General features: G+C 30.0%; 1 protein-coding gene across 1 annotated transcript in view; it reads right to left on the bottom strand.

Annotated features, from left to right (window-relative positions):
• The window catches only part of ko (knockout), a 42,972-nt gene that overhangs the window by 15,619 nt on the left and 11,327 nt on the right, over window positions 1-16,026 (bottom strand). Inside the window, exons 2-3 of the mRNA XM_015980028.2 lie at window positions 5,020-5,154; window positions 282-733 (exon numbers count right to left, since the gene is read on the bottom strand). Of these exons, the coding sequence (XP_015835514.2) occupies window positions 282-733; window positions 5,020-5,148 (581 nt within the window). The 5' untranslated portion in view covers window positions 5,149-5,154. The remainder of the gene's footprint in view (window positions 1-281; window positions 734-5,019; window positions 5,155-16,026) is intronic.

The raw sequence follows: 16,026 nt of genomic DNA, 5'->3' as shown, positions 1-16,026 counted from the left end.
AAACTTTATTGCTTTTAAGTAGGTAATTCAATCACATAATTGTTAATTATAGGTACTATTATCATCAATTTGATAAAATTTTAAAGCAGGACAGTTGACCCTAGCTAAATTCATCAAAAAAAAAAAAACACTAAATTATGAAAAAATACGTACCAATTTTTTTTGTTTTTTTGCTAATGTGGGAAATTGTATTTTCCAAACACTTTACCAACATTTCTATTAGTCCACAATAGTTTAAACCAGAAATTCGCAATTTATCCTCTATTGTTGATTGCACTTACTCTGGAGTGACGATAAAGTACCCATTGGAGGTATGGTACAACTTCCTCTCGGTGGTCAGTTGCACCAGAGTGTCGTACAAGGCCTGCTCACTTGGGGGCGAGACGTGGGGGAAGGCCATGATGAGGGCCTCCCTGATGGTCTCGATCCCAGCAGGCCGCCCTTGGCGCGACAGCCGGAGGATAACGGCACAAACGGCCTCCGGAAGCGGCGTCCATTGGGTCTGGGCAACCGGACTACCATCACACTCGATATCCTCCAAAGCCACGATCTGGTAGCCTGGAGGAGGCTGGAGGACGCGTCTAGCCCATGCGTTTTTGACGATGTCGATAGCACAGGGTTCAGAACCGACGAGGATGGCTCCGGGGCTGATGTAGCCGTGATAGGTTAGCGTCTTCGTGGCTCCGTTTAGACCGGTGTTCCACCAGCAAAGGCTGTTCGATGATAGCAAACCCTGAAAATGAGAGAGAGTTCAACGCACCTACCACACTTTCATGCAAATCTTTCAAGAGTTAGAAGTGTCGCGCCATTATGAAAATTATAGCTGTTATTGCAACTGCGGTTTTCACTAGATTGTCGACAGTTAGCTATTGTATATTTGTTGATTGTGTACAGTCGCGTGTTTACTCCGGTTTTACGGTTTTTCTACTCGAAAAGTGACACTTTGAACAAAAGGAATGGAAAAAATGGGATTTGGATCATCGCGGGTTATTTAGCTTGGCTGAATTGGATCTCTTCATTTTTACCCGTGAAATTATCCTATTCAAGACTGGAAAATGTACTAGAAATAATTGGAGAGGCAAGAAATTGAAAAAATTTGACTACAGTACGAGCTTTTTTTTATAATAATCTTGTTTGATTTGGGAAGCGAACAGAAACACCACAAACCACAACAATATAAACTGGGCCGTCATCTCAGCTAAATCATTTACAATATCTGAATATTTTTAAAGCATCCTTGTATTTCGTCGAAATCGAGAGTGCAACATAGATTTTTGAAACGTAGTTAACTAATATTAATTCCAGGGTGTTATACAGGGTTATTCATTTAAGACTTTGCGTCTGACCAGGTACAGTGCCAGCCAATAAATCTGGTCTGTCACTTCAAAAAAATTAGATGTTCCTAAACCATGGATTATTGTCAATGTGACTGACGTATAGATTTTTTTATTGGCATAATAATGTATACATTAAATTACACTATAACATAAAAAATCCAAGCAATTTTTGTAAGAATACATTTGTAAATAAATTTCTTCTAATGAAATAAATTTCTTCAAATTCAAAATATTTTCCAACCATGAAGAAAACATCAGCATGATAAGCTGATAAAACATTTAGACAAAAGGAACTTAACTTGAAAGAAAATTGGTGTGCTTTTGAAAGAATAAAAAACACAATAGCCACTTGTAAAGAACGTGATATATACAGAGTGATTCTTTTAGAGTCTTTATTAGAAACTTTTTTACTTTTAATACAGCTAGAGCTTTAGATTTTTGTATACGATTCAAATTGTCTATTCTGAGTTCAGTTAAATTATTTTCAAAATGGTGGAACTTCCGGAACTACGAGAATTTGGCGCCTACTTTGGAATTCTAAATAGTAACCACACAAGGTTTAAAAGTGGTAATATTTTAAATAAAGCCCTGCAAATAAAAATTTTAACAGAATAATTGACATAATGTCAAAAACTATGACAGATAAGTACCAACAACTTGAAAAAAATTTTACTCATTTTGAGAAGATAAATGAAAAAATGCAATAAAAATGTGGTTATTATTTAAAATTTTAAAGTTGGTGCCAATTTCGCGTAGTTCCAAAAGTTCAGCTTTTTTAAAATAATTTAATTGGACTCACAATAGTCGATTTAGATCGTATATACAATTTTAAAGCACTAAGTACACTAGAAGTTAAAAAGTTTCTAATGTAGGCCCTAACAGAATCATCCTGTATATCAAGTACTGTAATGTAATGACTTTACAATGACAAAGTGAAATCAGTCAGTCATCATTGATCATCAGTTTTTTGGAATATTACTATTAAAGGGGAAAAATCTTTATCACATACACTTGTACAGAAATTAAAACCAGTTGATAAAAGACTATGCTTCTGTAAAGTTATTCGCAACGTAACAATTTTATTGAAAATTGTTAGCATATTATGTCAATCTACGTTTGTATTATCTAATGATGACACGGAAACAAGAATACAGTTAGCTTTATAAAATGTATTGTGGTTGCACTTTTTACTTAGTCAGGCACTTAAATCGTAAGTAAATAACTCTGCAGATGATTTATTGCGTTTTTTGGGACAGACTATAAATCATGATATAACGAAATGCCTTTAACTTGAAAAAATGTGTACAAATAATTCCAATTCAAAAATTTAAATTTAACTAATTTAAATAATCCCCCATTAATCCAAATTAATTATCGTAATTTAAAAATAATTCTTCTAATAATAATTATAAATTAATGCTAGTTCTAGAACGTAGTTTCAATTTCAAGTAATCTTAATAATTTAATCTTAATCTTAATAATTCAAAAAAATGATTCCTGAAATTGCAAAGAAAATTGTAATAAATGCAGAAAAATTTATAGTAAGTCACAAAAAATTCCAGTAATTAAAAAAATTTTACAATACTTTCAGTAATTGCAATAATCCATTGTAATTCCAGATAAGTTCCATAAATAATTCCAAATTAATTCCTATTATCTCAATTGAAATAATTAATACTGATATTTCCAAAAAAACTTAACGTAATTTTTATTTCAAGTCATCTCGGATATTCCAAAAAGAATTCCGATGGTGTTAGTAATATTATTCCTGTACTACTTTACAAATTATTGCATAAATTTCAAAAATAATTTTAGTAATTCCAAATATATTTCGAAATATGTCAGCCTCTTATTCTCTGAGATTTGTAGTATTTAGTTTTTTATAGTTTCAATTTCTAAGGTTTTCAATCTTCCACTTTCTTAGATACCTAGTTGATATGTCAGTTTTTTATAATTTCTACTTTTCAGGCATAGTTTCAGGCAATTAATTTTTCAGTTTTTTGGATTTAGTTTCTTAGCTTTTTGGTCCCTCAATAGCTTAGTTAAATATATAGTTATATGTTTTTTACTTTTTGTTTCTATGGTTTCTTTATTTGTTAACCTTTCAGTCATCTCACTGTTCTCAGTAACCACCTTTTTAGTTTTTTTCCGATTAAATTCCAAAAATTTACATTACTAACTCGAGACTTAGCGCCTCTCATAGTAGTTTTAGAATAGGTATAACATTTTCCTTAAAATTTTTTGCCATTTTTTTTAGTATCAGTTGCTGTAAATCTATAATTTTCATTAATTAAATAGAGCACAGAATAGTAGTACCTACCGAAAGGTAAACTACAGAGGAAATCAGTGTACAGCATTTAGGAAATCAGAGGAAATCACAGGAATTCATTTAAAAAGTAAGGAGCGATCTTGGGGGAAATCAGAGAATTTTATTATAATTAAATCAGAGGAAATCTTGAGAAACTCTGGCGTACAAAAGTTAGGGTGCGGTTAACCCTTCGGTACCTACTGCTGATATTTAATAAAATATTTCATTAATTTAATTAAATACAGACTGATAATAACTCAATTATACTACGTTTAAAAAATAATTTTCAAGCATTTTTCGCTAAAATTATCCGAATTTAAGTAATTGAACAAAATTGATAAATTGATAGTTTTAGATAACTTTCATACTTTTCAATAATTTCGTCATTTCTGCAGTCACTTTGCCCTTGAACCTGTAAGGAATATTTAAATTTAAAGGATGCTGAACAAATAGATATTTCTGACCAAATAAAGATAAATTCGTCATAGTTTACCTTTAATGAGATTTGATTATTTGGCAAAGAGATGAGTAATGTTAAAAATATTTAAACAAAAATCATCATCTTGTCTTTACAAAACAATAAGGATTAAATTTTAGTAATCATTATTAGGAATGTTGGAAACAATAAAATTAAAAGCATAGTTTGTTTCCTCGTTTTAACTAAAATAAATTAATTCGATGCTCCAAAAAATCGATAATTTGAATTGTAAATTACTGATGTTCATGAAAAAAGTAAAAGTCCTTGAAGAAAAACATCTTAAACTGGAGAAGTTTCTCCATAAGAATTAACATCACCTTATACAGGTAAACAAATAACTGAAAAAACATTTGGGTAAGCACTTTATGAAATTGTGCAAAAAAGTCCCTCAATCTGTAACAAATAACCCTTTCATTTATTGTCGAGGAACCAAAACAATTAATTTGTACTTTTGAGTAATTTCGCTCGACCTTAGGCAATTCCACTTGATTGTTTAAGATTCGATTCGTATTTAAACATCAATTATCAGCCACTTAAAAAATCGTTTCCTTTTCCCTTTCGTATTGACACAAGTGCTCAAAAAGCGTCAAATATTTTGCTCAAACAAGCGCCACACGAGTGAAGGCCATTCCTCTCTAGCGAGAAAAATCCAAATCTTTTTTTTTCGCCTCCTTCACCATCTCATTTGCCTACGAGAGCAATAATAACGAGGCATAAAATCAAGAGCCATTAGAATGGTCAATAATCCGACGGTTGGAAAAATGCCGCTTTCGAGCGCCCGGAGCCACTCGGGCAAGCACCCACTCGCCGCAACGTTTTCCTGATCTGGTGCTAATTGACAAAAGATGGACGCGGAGAAATCCATCGCCCAAGAAAACTGGACATGGTTAGCGCACCTGGAAGAGCAGATATCCATTTTCGTACATCCAGAAGTCGCCCGGGTCGCCCCGACAGCCCTCCTTCCTGACGATGATGGCCAGGCACTGGTGCAAGAGGACTCTGCACTTGGAGCCCTTCGAGGTCATGTTTCACTGCAATTAAACAACGCAACGGTTTTTAGTGTGCAAATGCTTTCATTTCGCTTTAATAGTCATACATGAAAGTCTGCGGCCGTTAAGAAATTTTGCTCGCAGACATACGCATACACATACAAGAAAAGAATAAGATGACTCTCTCTTTATCTCGACTCAATTGCGGCACACAACCGCATTGAATTAAGCACGGTCGCGCGAAACGAGAGTAAATTCGATCGGAGACAACCTAATTTTTCATTAACGATCTTGAAAATATGTTTTCGTGGTCGGTAACAGGAAAAAAGTTTTCTTTTATTGAATTGATATGGCGGGCAAAAACGCGTGAAAGTCGAGCGAACTCTATGGCTTTCGGACGAAAAGCGAAAAAAGCACTAATTCAATATCATTCGCATTTTTTCTAAACATTTTTCATAAAGCAGTGAAAGTGGTAAGGCGGTTAAGTTATTTTTGAATTATTTGAATCATTAATTTAGAGATTAGAACGTGCACATTTTTTACATTTTCCACATTATTCCTGCATCTGTTTAATTATTTTTAGTAATTAGCAAGTGCATGCACACCAAAGCAGTGAAACAAAATGTTGGCTTGCTACTTGCAACAGTCGAAAAGATTGGGACAAAAAAGAACCAAATACAACAATTTTACCTTACTTTATACTTAAAAGATGGAAGTTGACGAAATTTAAAAAAAATCGTTTAATTTTTAAATTAAAACAAAGTGTAAAACCGTTAAATCATGTCTAAAATGTTTTTATTTTCTGTCAAGGTAGGAACAGTTTTAAATAAAAATCTTCTTCACTAAATTATAAATATATTACAAAAATGTAGAAAATGTGTAAATTTAAGTCGGAGATGTGTTACTTGCACTTGTATTGGCGTTTTGTGATTAGAAATTTAAAAAAATCTAAAGATTCTGTTGAAAGACAATATTCGCTTCTTCCGATAGAATTATTAGTGTTTTTCATATACAATGTCCCTTAATGGACACCTCCCTATAACGGACACTTCTTCACAACGGACATTTTTGTACGAATGAAACAAATGCATTGGAAAATAATGTTAAATAATATCTCTACAACGGACCCTCTGTATAACGAACGCGGACAAAAAATTCCCAGTTACCATAATGTCATATAAATTTACCTCGTACAACGGACAGACCGAAAAAGTAGAAATGCAAAGAACAAATGGAAGAAAAAGTAATAATATACCAAAAATCCAGAATTAAATACATATCTATTAATGTATGCAAAAATTTTTAGAAAAATTATATGAATAGATATAAAGACGATAATGATAAAGAGAAAAACTATTTTGCTGTCTGAATATTTTGAAGTTATTTTTGTAAAAAATATTTTTGCTGATTTTAAAGTTGAGTATCTTTGGTAAGCAGTTTATTGAATGATGCCTTCCTAGTCCTATAACTAGCCCTTTTTTTCGAATTTTTTTCTTATATCACAGTTACACCCATTTGTTTATTAAAAAAAAACAATGTTTATATCAAAACTGCCTACCTCCCATTAGTGGACACCTCTCCACAACGGACAATTAAAGATTCCTCATCGGTGTACGTTGTTGAAAGGTTTTACTGTACATAAAGGATAGAAGGTACCAGAATTTAGAAAGTGTTACTTTCTGTCAATTGACAAACAGTTTTAAATAAAAGTCTTCTTTAGTAAAGTATAAATATGTTGCAAAAATGTAGAAATTTGTAAAATTAAGTCGGAAATTTCAACGATATATAAATTCACAAAATTTAAAAAAAATTACTAAAAAATGGGTAAAGTAGGTCAGACTGTATCATTTATTCTGAATTAAAAAAACAAAATTAAATCGATTGATTGTTTTAACAAATTTAAAAGATATTTTGACGAGAAATTCGCTAGCAATTTCGAAAGAAAACGAAGCAAAAAATTCCTAAATTAACAGAAATGTATTGCTTTACATGAATTTAAGATCTAATTTTTCAGCGAGGAACTGTTAAATATTTTCGAGAATTTACCGAAACAAAGTGGAAAATCATTGGTAAAAAATGTAAATTTAATTTTTTTTTAATTTAGAGATTAATAATGAATCAATGCAGAAATTATATGTTTCTTCCGACATATTTATTATTTTTCTGATTTTGCAGTAGTAAAAATAGTATAGAAAATCGCAAAATTGATAAATGACTTTCTATGTAAATATAAATAAAATAACGAAAAACTTACCAAATTAAAAAAAAAATGGCACAACAAAGTAGAAAAATTGTTAAAATACATATAGATCTGAAGTGTACTGTGACTTTGGAGGCGTTTTTCAATGAAAAAGTGACTAAATCAGAACAAAAAATCCATTTTGTCCATTATGTGTGACTGTTTTAATAAATTTAGAGCATTTTTTTTGACGAGAGATTATACGTAACTCTCAGCTGAGAAATTAGTTATCAGTCTATTGTAATCATTATTCTTTTAAGTTATATATTTTGGTTCAATTAACACAATGAATTATAAAATGTATACCTCCATTTTGGAAAAATTAATAAATATAATAATAATTAAAATTAAGTAGTAAAATGAATTTTTAAAACCAATAATAAATTAATAACCAATTTAATTAATTAATTAATTAGATTTAATCTTTATTAATAAATTAATTAATAACCAATAATAAATAATAATTTAATAGGCGAACGTTTAAAATTTTGCCACGTCTATTTAATTAATTTTTACTAAAAAACTAAGGCCGATACAAAATTTTATAAAATAAAAAAATTGTTCAAAAAATGATAGACCTTTCAATGGAAAAAGAATTAGGTCACGCTGAAAATGAATAACATAAATATGACATTAAATGTGTTAAATTCTTAATAGAAAAATACTTTATAATAATGACAAGACAAAAGAAACAGTCGATTACACCATTAATAAGTTATACTAAAAAACAGGAATTTTTTTGAACTTTAGCGCCCTGTAGCTTCTGCGGAATCTCCGGTTCCTTTTTGTTGTTCGTTATAACTTGCGTTTTCGGTTCACAGGTCAGGCTTGATTTAGTCGATTTGTTTTCGGAAATTTTCGTCAGAGTGTTTGGGATTACCATAAAAATGCGTTTTTTTCGGCGAATCTTCCATTAGTGTTTAATTTGCGAATTAATTGCGGCGGCTTTCTCATATTTTATCTTTTTGTGCATAAATTAAAGGGAAACTAAAATTTCAATTCAGCTGTCGTAAAAAGAATGGAAAGTATAATAAAAGCAAGATTGATATATCACGAAATGTCATTTTGGACGTTTTTTAACGAAATAATTACATCATTTTAATTTTTACCTTGTCGGGTGAATAACAATAACAAAATTAAAGTACCATTAAAGTTGTTCAAGGCTAATTAATTTTTTTACGGACATAATGAAGCAAGAAGAATGAAATTATGACCATCCAAATGATTTTTTCATGCTTTGTAAACATTTTATTTATTGTTACATAAGGTCCGCAGTGACATAATAACGTGCTTCCCAATGTGTTAAGTGCAATTAATTGGATTTCATAATTATTCATGTATACGACATAAACCTTCGCTATGTTTGAACAGAGTTTGCAAGTCACACAGTTGTGCAAGAAAAAATCGTCAGGATAAGAGTGAAACCTGCTAATGAACACTATTTACTCTGTTGTAACGTGAAATAATAAAAAACTTTTTCAAATCGGAGATTTTCAGTATGTGGAACTTTCTAAACCGTATCTAGATACACATCTCAGATAATATGTCATTTCGGATTCAGCGTGAAAACCTGGATTTATTCGACGGTTTGCTCCAGTTTTCTCTCTCAAAAAGTGGACAGCTTGATTCTGGACTTTAAATTCTTTGAATGTTTGCACAGAAACCAGATTTTTTATACATTTACGTTAAAAAAAATACTATCTGATCTGCTGACTGCATCTTTTCAGCGAATTGAACAGTTCATTATTAACCTCAATTGTAAAATAAATATTTTTTAAAAAGCCACTGCATCACCAAAAATTATTTTCAAATAGACAGGTTGTTTCAGAAATGAGCTGTAACTTTTAACACAAATATTGTTATTGGTTGATTTTTTTTAAGTTTATAAATAATTTTATTTTTTGTCAAAACATGATTTTTTTAAACTGTGAATTCTAGAAAAGTAGGACTCTCATCACTTTAAAGAGATATGTTCAAACTTTAAGGATATAATTTTCTTTGACTCAATGTAATCAAGAAAATAAAAAAATGAGGAAGTTGCTGCAAGTTGAATAATTTAAAATTTATAATTGGTACCTACATCCAATTTTTTATTTCCGCTTCTAAAAAACGTTTAAATTGTTTCTCTAAAAACACTAATACTTAAGTGTCTCTACTGACTGCTCAAAAGCTATTTATCAAAATAATTTTTAAAGTCAAACATCTTTTTTATTTATGAAACTATGTTTTCAGATAAATTATTTAATAATAATCCTTGACAAGCAAAAACAAAAATAGGGTATTCCATTTAACGATTTCAAGTTATTCAAAATTTAAAAAACTTCTTATTTTATTTAAGATTCAAGTTTGAACTCTACCCTTTGAAGTCCTACTTTTCTAAGATTCCTAGTTTTTGTGTAAATAATACTTTTTTAAAAAAGCGTGTTTTCTATAAAAAAGTCACATTATTTCAAAAATTAAACAGAATAGAAATGAAAGCTGTTCTATTAAAAAAAAACATAAGTATGTATTGTAGCTTATGAAAATAAATGTTTATTTTTCAATTCTTTAAAGGTCAATAATGAACTTTTTCAACTCGCTGGGACATTCTGTATGTTATTATTCTACTCAAAAACAGTACATTTTGCAAAAAAGTTACAAAAGACAAAAAATTCTAAGTTGAATAAGCTTTCAAACTAAAGCCAAATTAATTTGTGCTACAACATTATGAGACAGTTTATGTTAAAAAAAAACCATAACCCCCTTAACAATTTGCACAGTTAAATGATTATAAAAAAGCGACAACTGTTTTATTAAAAAATATTGGAGTATTTTTAATAACAAAATAATAGTATTTAACTTTTTGGGTAACTTGGGAGGCTAATAATTCCACAAAAAAGCCTTTTTGGAAAAAAATAGGAATACGGATCAATATATTTTTTGATGATTAATCTTTATGGTTAAAATATTTGCACTTCTTCGCAAAACAACCTGTATTAATATTTAAGTTAAATAAAAAAATTGAAACCAAAAATTTTGCATTTAACGACAAAATTATTTTCGCAGATTCCAATTAATTTTTGAGTAGAGTAATAAATAACAACTTAATGTCGAATTACTTTAATTCGGAATTAAATTTTAATTTTCCCTTCTGTAAACCGACTATATATAATTTTCCTTAACTCACTGCAATCAAGAAAATACAAAAATTGAGAGGTTTGTTAAAAGTTGAACAACTTAAAAATTTTGAATGGAACACGCAATTACTTAAATTGTTTCTCTAAAAATAGTGTCTCTTCTAACTGCTCAAAAGATATTTAACTTAATATAATGTGTATTGTTGCTGAAATTAACTTTTAAAGTCAAATATCTTTTTACTTATAACTTTATGCATCAGAAACTATGTTTTTGGACAAACCAATTAATAATAATTGACAAGCAAAAAAAAGTGTTCCAATAAACTTTCTCAAGTTATTCAAAATTTAACAATCTTCTCATTTTATTGACGTTCCTAAATGCAATGCGCCAAACAATTAATACAGATTTCAGTTTAAACTTTAGCCTTTAAAGTGGTAAAAGTCCTACTTTTCTAAGATTCTTAGTTTTTGTGTAATATTTTTTAAAACTTGTTTTTTTAATCAAATTATTTCAAAAATTATGCAAGAATGCAATAAAATTTTGAATGTTTCATTTAAAAACCAACAAAAGTTTGTATTGTATTTTTGTAGGAATTATTTATTTATTGTCCATAGGACAATATGGACTTCATCAACTCGCTGGAATACTTTGTATGTTATTATTTTACTCCAAATGCTACATTTTACAAAAAAATTCAAAATGGAATATGCTTTCAAATTTTAGTAACACCAAAGCCAAATTAATTTGTGCTACAAAAACAGTCTATGTAAAGAAAGCCTCCATATAGCCCCCTTAACAATGCTCTCCAACCTAACAATTTTCACTATTAAATGATTATAAAAAAGCAACTAGTATTAAATTAAAAAAATAGAAGTATTTTTAAAGATAAAAAACATAATAATTTCACAAATTAATTTTTTAGAAGCACGGATTAATATATTTTTAATGCTTAATCTTTATGTTCAAAATAATTCCATTTCCTCGCGAGACATCCTGTATTGATATCTAAGTTAATAAAAAAATTGAAACCAAAAGTTGCTTCGCATTTAGCGAACAGGAATGTGGCACGACAATTAATTTCTTCGACAGATCCTAATTAATTTTTGAGTGGAGTAATAAAAATAGTATCAACTTTTCCTCTTTGATCTATGAATAGAAATTCAAAGAACGTCCATCACCTCGATAATGAGCGCCTTCCGAATAAAAGCTGATTACCGATGTTCGAACAAAGTGATGGACAGATTTGTGAAGCGAGCAAAAAACACACGAGTTCCCAATTATTCAAGCTTGATCACCGGCAATCTAATAGCTTCCGTAATGTGACAACCTCGTAAACCGATCTGATCGGAGAAAAAGCAAAATCCTCAACCCAGTGTGATAATAAAACTGAACTTACGTGTGGAACCCACGCGCTTTCCCACGGAAAAAATAATTGTTCGAAGCACTCGAGTGACTTTTGTAGCAAAGGTCGCGATTTGTTGGTTTTGACACGGAGTTCTCTAATTGCATAGAAAGTAAAAATCGTGGAACAAAGCAATCGCGGCCATAAATGTTTTATTTCCATTAATAACTCGAATTCGGCGCTTTAAAAGCGAAAAGCATGATGATGAGGAGGAAAAGTACTGAAACGAGTTTGCGTCTGAAAAAAAGTAGAGCAGTATCACAGAAAAGAAAACCGCAAAAGACAAATCTCGTGCTTAAATTAGGCAAATCTGGGAATTGACTGTCCACCGTTATAACGGGGCAGCGATCGGTTTCGGGCAAATCAGGCGGATTGTTGGCCAATTTGGCGGGCGTTTGGCGCAACACTGCTCCATTTCTCGGCGTCCGACTGAAAAAAGTGTCCGCTTTGATTGGAAAGTAAATTAAAACGGCTTCTAATTGCCGGTTTAGCATCGACATAGGCTATTAATGCGAGTGACTGTGTACTTGGCATGTGTTTGTTTTGAGCTCGTACGTGACCATGTCCAAAATTCGGCCTTTCTTCACTTTCGAGCGACTTTTGAGCGCCAGCCGAGCAGAAATTCGAGCAAAGTCGTCATAAATGACACAATAATTATCCAAGTGAATGTAACAAGAGAAAATTATTATAATCACTTCAATTGTGTTGTTACGATACTTGATGGCGTAAAAATTCGGCGTTTGACCGCACTTTTGAATATCGTAGAAAGCGGGGTCGTCGTTGGGCGATTTTTCACAAAAGATTCGAACGCAAATCAAAGTTTAGATTGTTGTTGCGGCGCTTTTACTGAGGTTCGAGGACCAGCGATCTGTCACTAGAGCAGTCGAGTAGAAAAACGGCCATGAAATCGCCGTTAAAAAATTATTGGAAAATTACGAACGTAATTATTGGACAAGTTTAATTAAATTTCATGTAAATTGAGGCTTTTAATGGCGCTAAATTTTCTCTAACAAATTATCAAACGGTTTCCGTTCGATCGCCACTTTTATTATTTTTTTTATAATTCATCAGCTTGTTTTCCTGTCGACTCGACGGAGATTACACGACGTTCTAATCAACAGGTGGGTTCAAACAAACTTGTTAGCCGCGCTACTGGACGAGGAGTTTTAATTAGACAATAATTCACACATGGAGAAAGTTGAAAAATTGATTAAATTAAATATAAAAAATAAAACTTTTCTAAGCTTTAGCCAATATCTAATTTGTTTGTTTTTTTTTTGTAACAATTTTCGATAACCTAGAATTTCGTCAAATAATTGATAGTTACAACGTGTTTTCCAATTTCGCATTTATCGATGTTGTCGTTATCATGTAGTATTTTTATGAGGATAAATTAATAAATGCAATCTTAAGCGTTTCAATTTCAAGCTACATTAGTTCTAACATCTTTTTCTAAGAGGTGGTTTCTGAATATGACATAGTAAACGTAAATAACTAGCAAAATCTTATTAACAGAAATATTAATCAGAAAAATCGAAACAGGGAATAAGAAAATTTTTTTTTTATTAGATAATACAAAAAGCCCCAAAAATGTCTGAAACTTTGTTCAACTGTCAATTTTTTCTTCAATTGAATCGTGAATTTTTTTACTGTATTTTAAATATAATATCTTAATATCACACAGATTTAAAAACAAATAACCATTAGTATAAGAATAAAAAAATTAAAAAAATACCATGTATAGAGAACAATATAAAATATTTAGTAACAAACGCTGTTATTAAACTTCTGATTTCTATTCGGAAATAAAATTAACTAGACGCCCTCTGGTGATGACTTTTGAACTATGTCGAAAACAGTAAAGAAATTTTCGTAATTCCACATTTAATTGACATCTAATAAATTGTTCAATAATTTTGCGTGTATAGTGTTAATTACTTACAATAGAAAGAATTACTTTAAAAGTACGTGGTGGTAAATACTAGCGTTGACTTTGGTTCTGTAGTTTTTCGTGGTATAAAGTGTTTATTGTTGGAACTTGAAAGTGGATAAAAAGTGAAAAATATTTAAATTTTGATTACAAAGTGTTATCAAACAGTTGTCTAATTAAAGATTATAAGTAATGGATCACAGCGAACACAAAGTTTGGCTCAAGAAACCTATAAATTAGTGAAGTGTTATGAATTTTAGGTTAGAATTTTCCACTGAAAAAAATCATGAAATGCTGCGGTAAATCTACAAAACTACAATAAAGATTAACAACTGCTGATACATTTAAACGTAAATTATGCCAAAAGGTAGGCTTTTCAATGTCTTTGTAATAATTTTCCAATAAAGAAAGTGAACCAAACAGTCATTCGTTATTCGTGTTTTCCTCGTCATCTCTCATTTATCTACATAAGTTTCTTGCATCAAATATGCAATAATCATTCCGCATAGGCAATGTAATAATTGTGTAGCCCCAAAATTCGTACAACGCTCAAAATATTCGAATAAACATTTTCCCGCCATTTATGGTTACTGTTTTCGACCTAACTCAGTGGCGCCCCCAACGGTAATTTTACTTCCGAATTCTCATTTTAAAACAGGTGGCGTTTATATGTTATTTTGTGCAAAAAATACGTACGAAAGTATCGCTAGCCCTAACTAATTTTTGATGGAATTTAATTACATTAATAATTTTTAGTTAATTTTACGCATCATTAATTTGTTTTAGAATGACAGAAAAAATAAAAAAATGTGCAGCAACTTAAAAACTACGCACACATGAATAGAGGGATATTATTAACAACACATTACAAACGAATTCTAGAGGATTTAATTTTTTGCACTTACATTATATTTTTTATTGGTTGATTGTAACTTATTATTTAAATAATAAATAAAAACTAAGTTTTAACTAAAAGTTTATTTGTAACAGTTTATAACAATATCCCTATTCATTTGTACGTAGTTTAGTTATTATTTAATTATTTCAATAGTTTTAATTATAGGGATTGTCAAAAAATTCTGAAAAAAATCACATGCATAGAGAAATATACATACATGGTACTCATTTAATAGCAACCGCTGATTTTTGTGTGATTACTAGATTTTGAGATGCAAAATAAATATAATTTTAGCAGAGTCACCTTTTGTCGTTTACAATTATTATTATTTTTAGTAGGATTTAATATTAATATTTACTACAAGCGTAATTGCGCGAATGAAAATGTTTCTTATCTACTTTAGAGTTTTTCAAACCATTTTTTAAAATCTGACAATTGTTACCATTCCTTTAATTTATCGTTTTCATTATACAAACATATTTTTTTCTTCTTTGTATCTTTTAATTTTAAATTAAACTGAAATTTTGTAATAAATAGTTTTAATTGTTTTAACATGTAAACGTAGTTTAGAAAATTTAAGAAAAACAACAATTTTGACTCGTTTGTGAAATGTGTTGATAAATTATTTGTTCTGTTTTTAAAACATTCTTTTTTACACGTTTTGTTACATTCTGTAAATCCATATCAGAAACAACAAAAACTTTTATATTATACTTTCTTTTTTCTCTGCTTCTTCTTCTTCTGTTCACCTTTTTAACAACTACTTTGTCTTTGAACCCACCACTAAATTTAAACAATTCTGAATTTTTTTCGTTAAAAAAAATACTGTGCTGAATTAATTGAGGATTCAAGAAGATGTAATTTCTTTGAGGCGACTCATTTGGTAAAAGGAATCCAGATTCTAGTTTTATTTTTTAATAGCAAACGTTGATTTTTGTGTGATTACAAGTTTTTGAGATAAAAGTAAATATAGTTTTAGCACTCTCACAATGTGCTCTGTTACAATTATTACAATTATTATCTTTATTACTAGCACTATTACTATCAATACTAGTAAAACTGAGAATGACTGAGAAATTTTCCTTATTTCAAAGCTTTTCAAATCATTTTTTTTTGTGAAAATCCTTAAAATTCTTTTAATTATACTCTTCAACTATATTTTTTTCTTTATGTAGTTACGTGCTGGAATTTTACAACTGCTTTAGCTCAAGTATAAATTTGAAGCCAACAATAACTTTAAACAAAAAATAATAGAAATTTTCCTTATCTATTTCAAAGCTTTTCAAACCATTTTTTTTAAACCGTTAAAATCCTTTTAAATATACCCT

This window comes from Tribolium castaneum, chromosome 5, assembly GCF_031307605.1.
Source record: "Tribolium castaneum strain GA2 chromosome 5, icTriCast1.1, whole genome shotgun sequence".
NCBI lineage: Eukaryota > Metazoa > Arthropoda > Insecta > Coleoptera > Tenebrionidae > Tribolium > Tribolium castaneum.
This window is presented reverse-complemented; position numbering and strand designations above follow the sequence as displayed.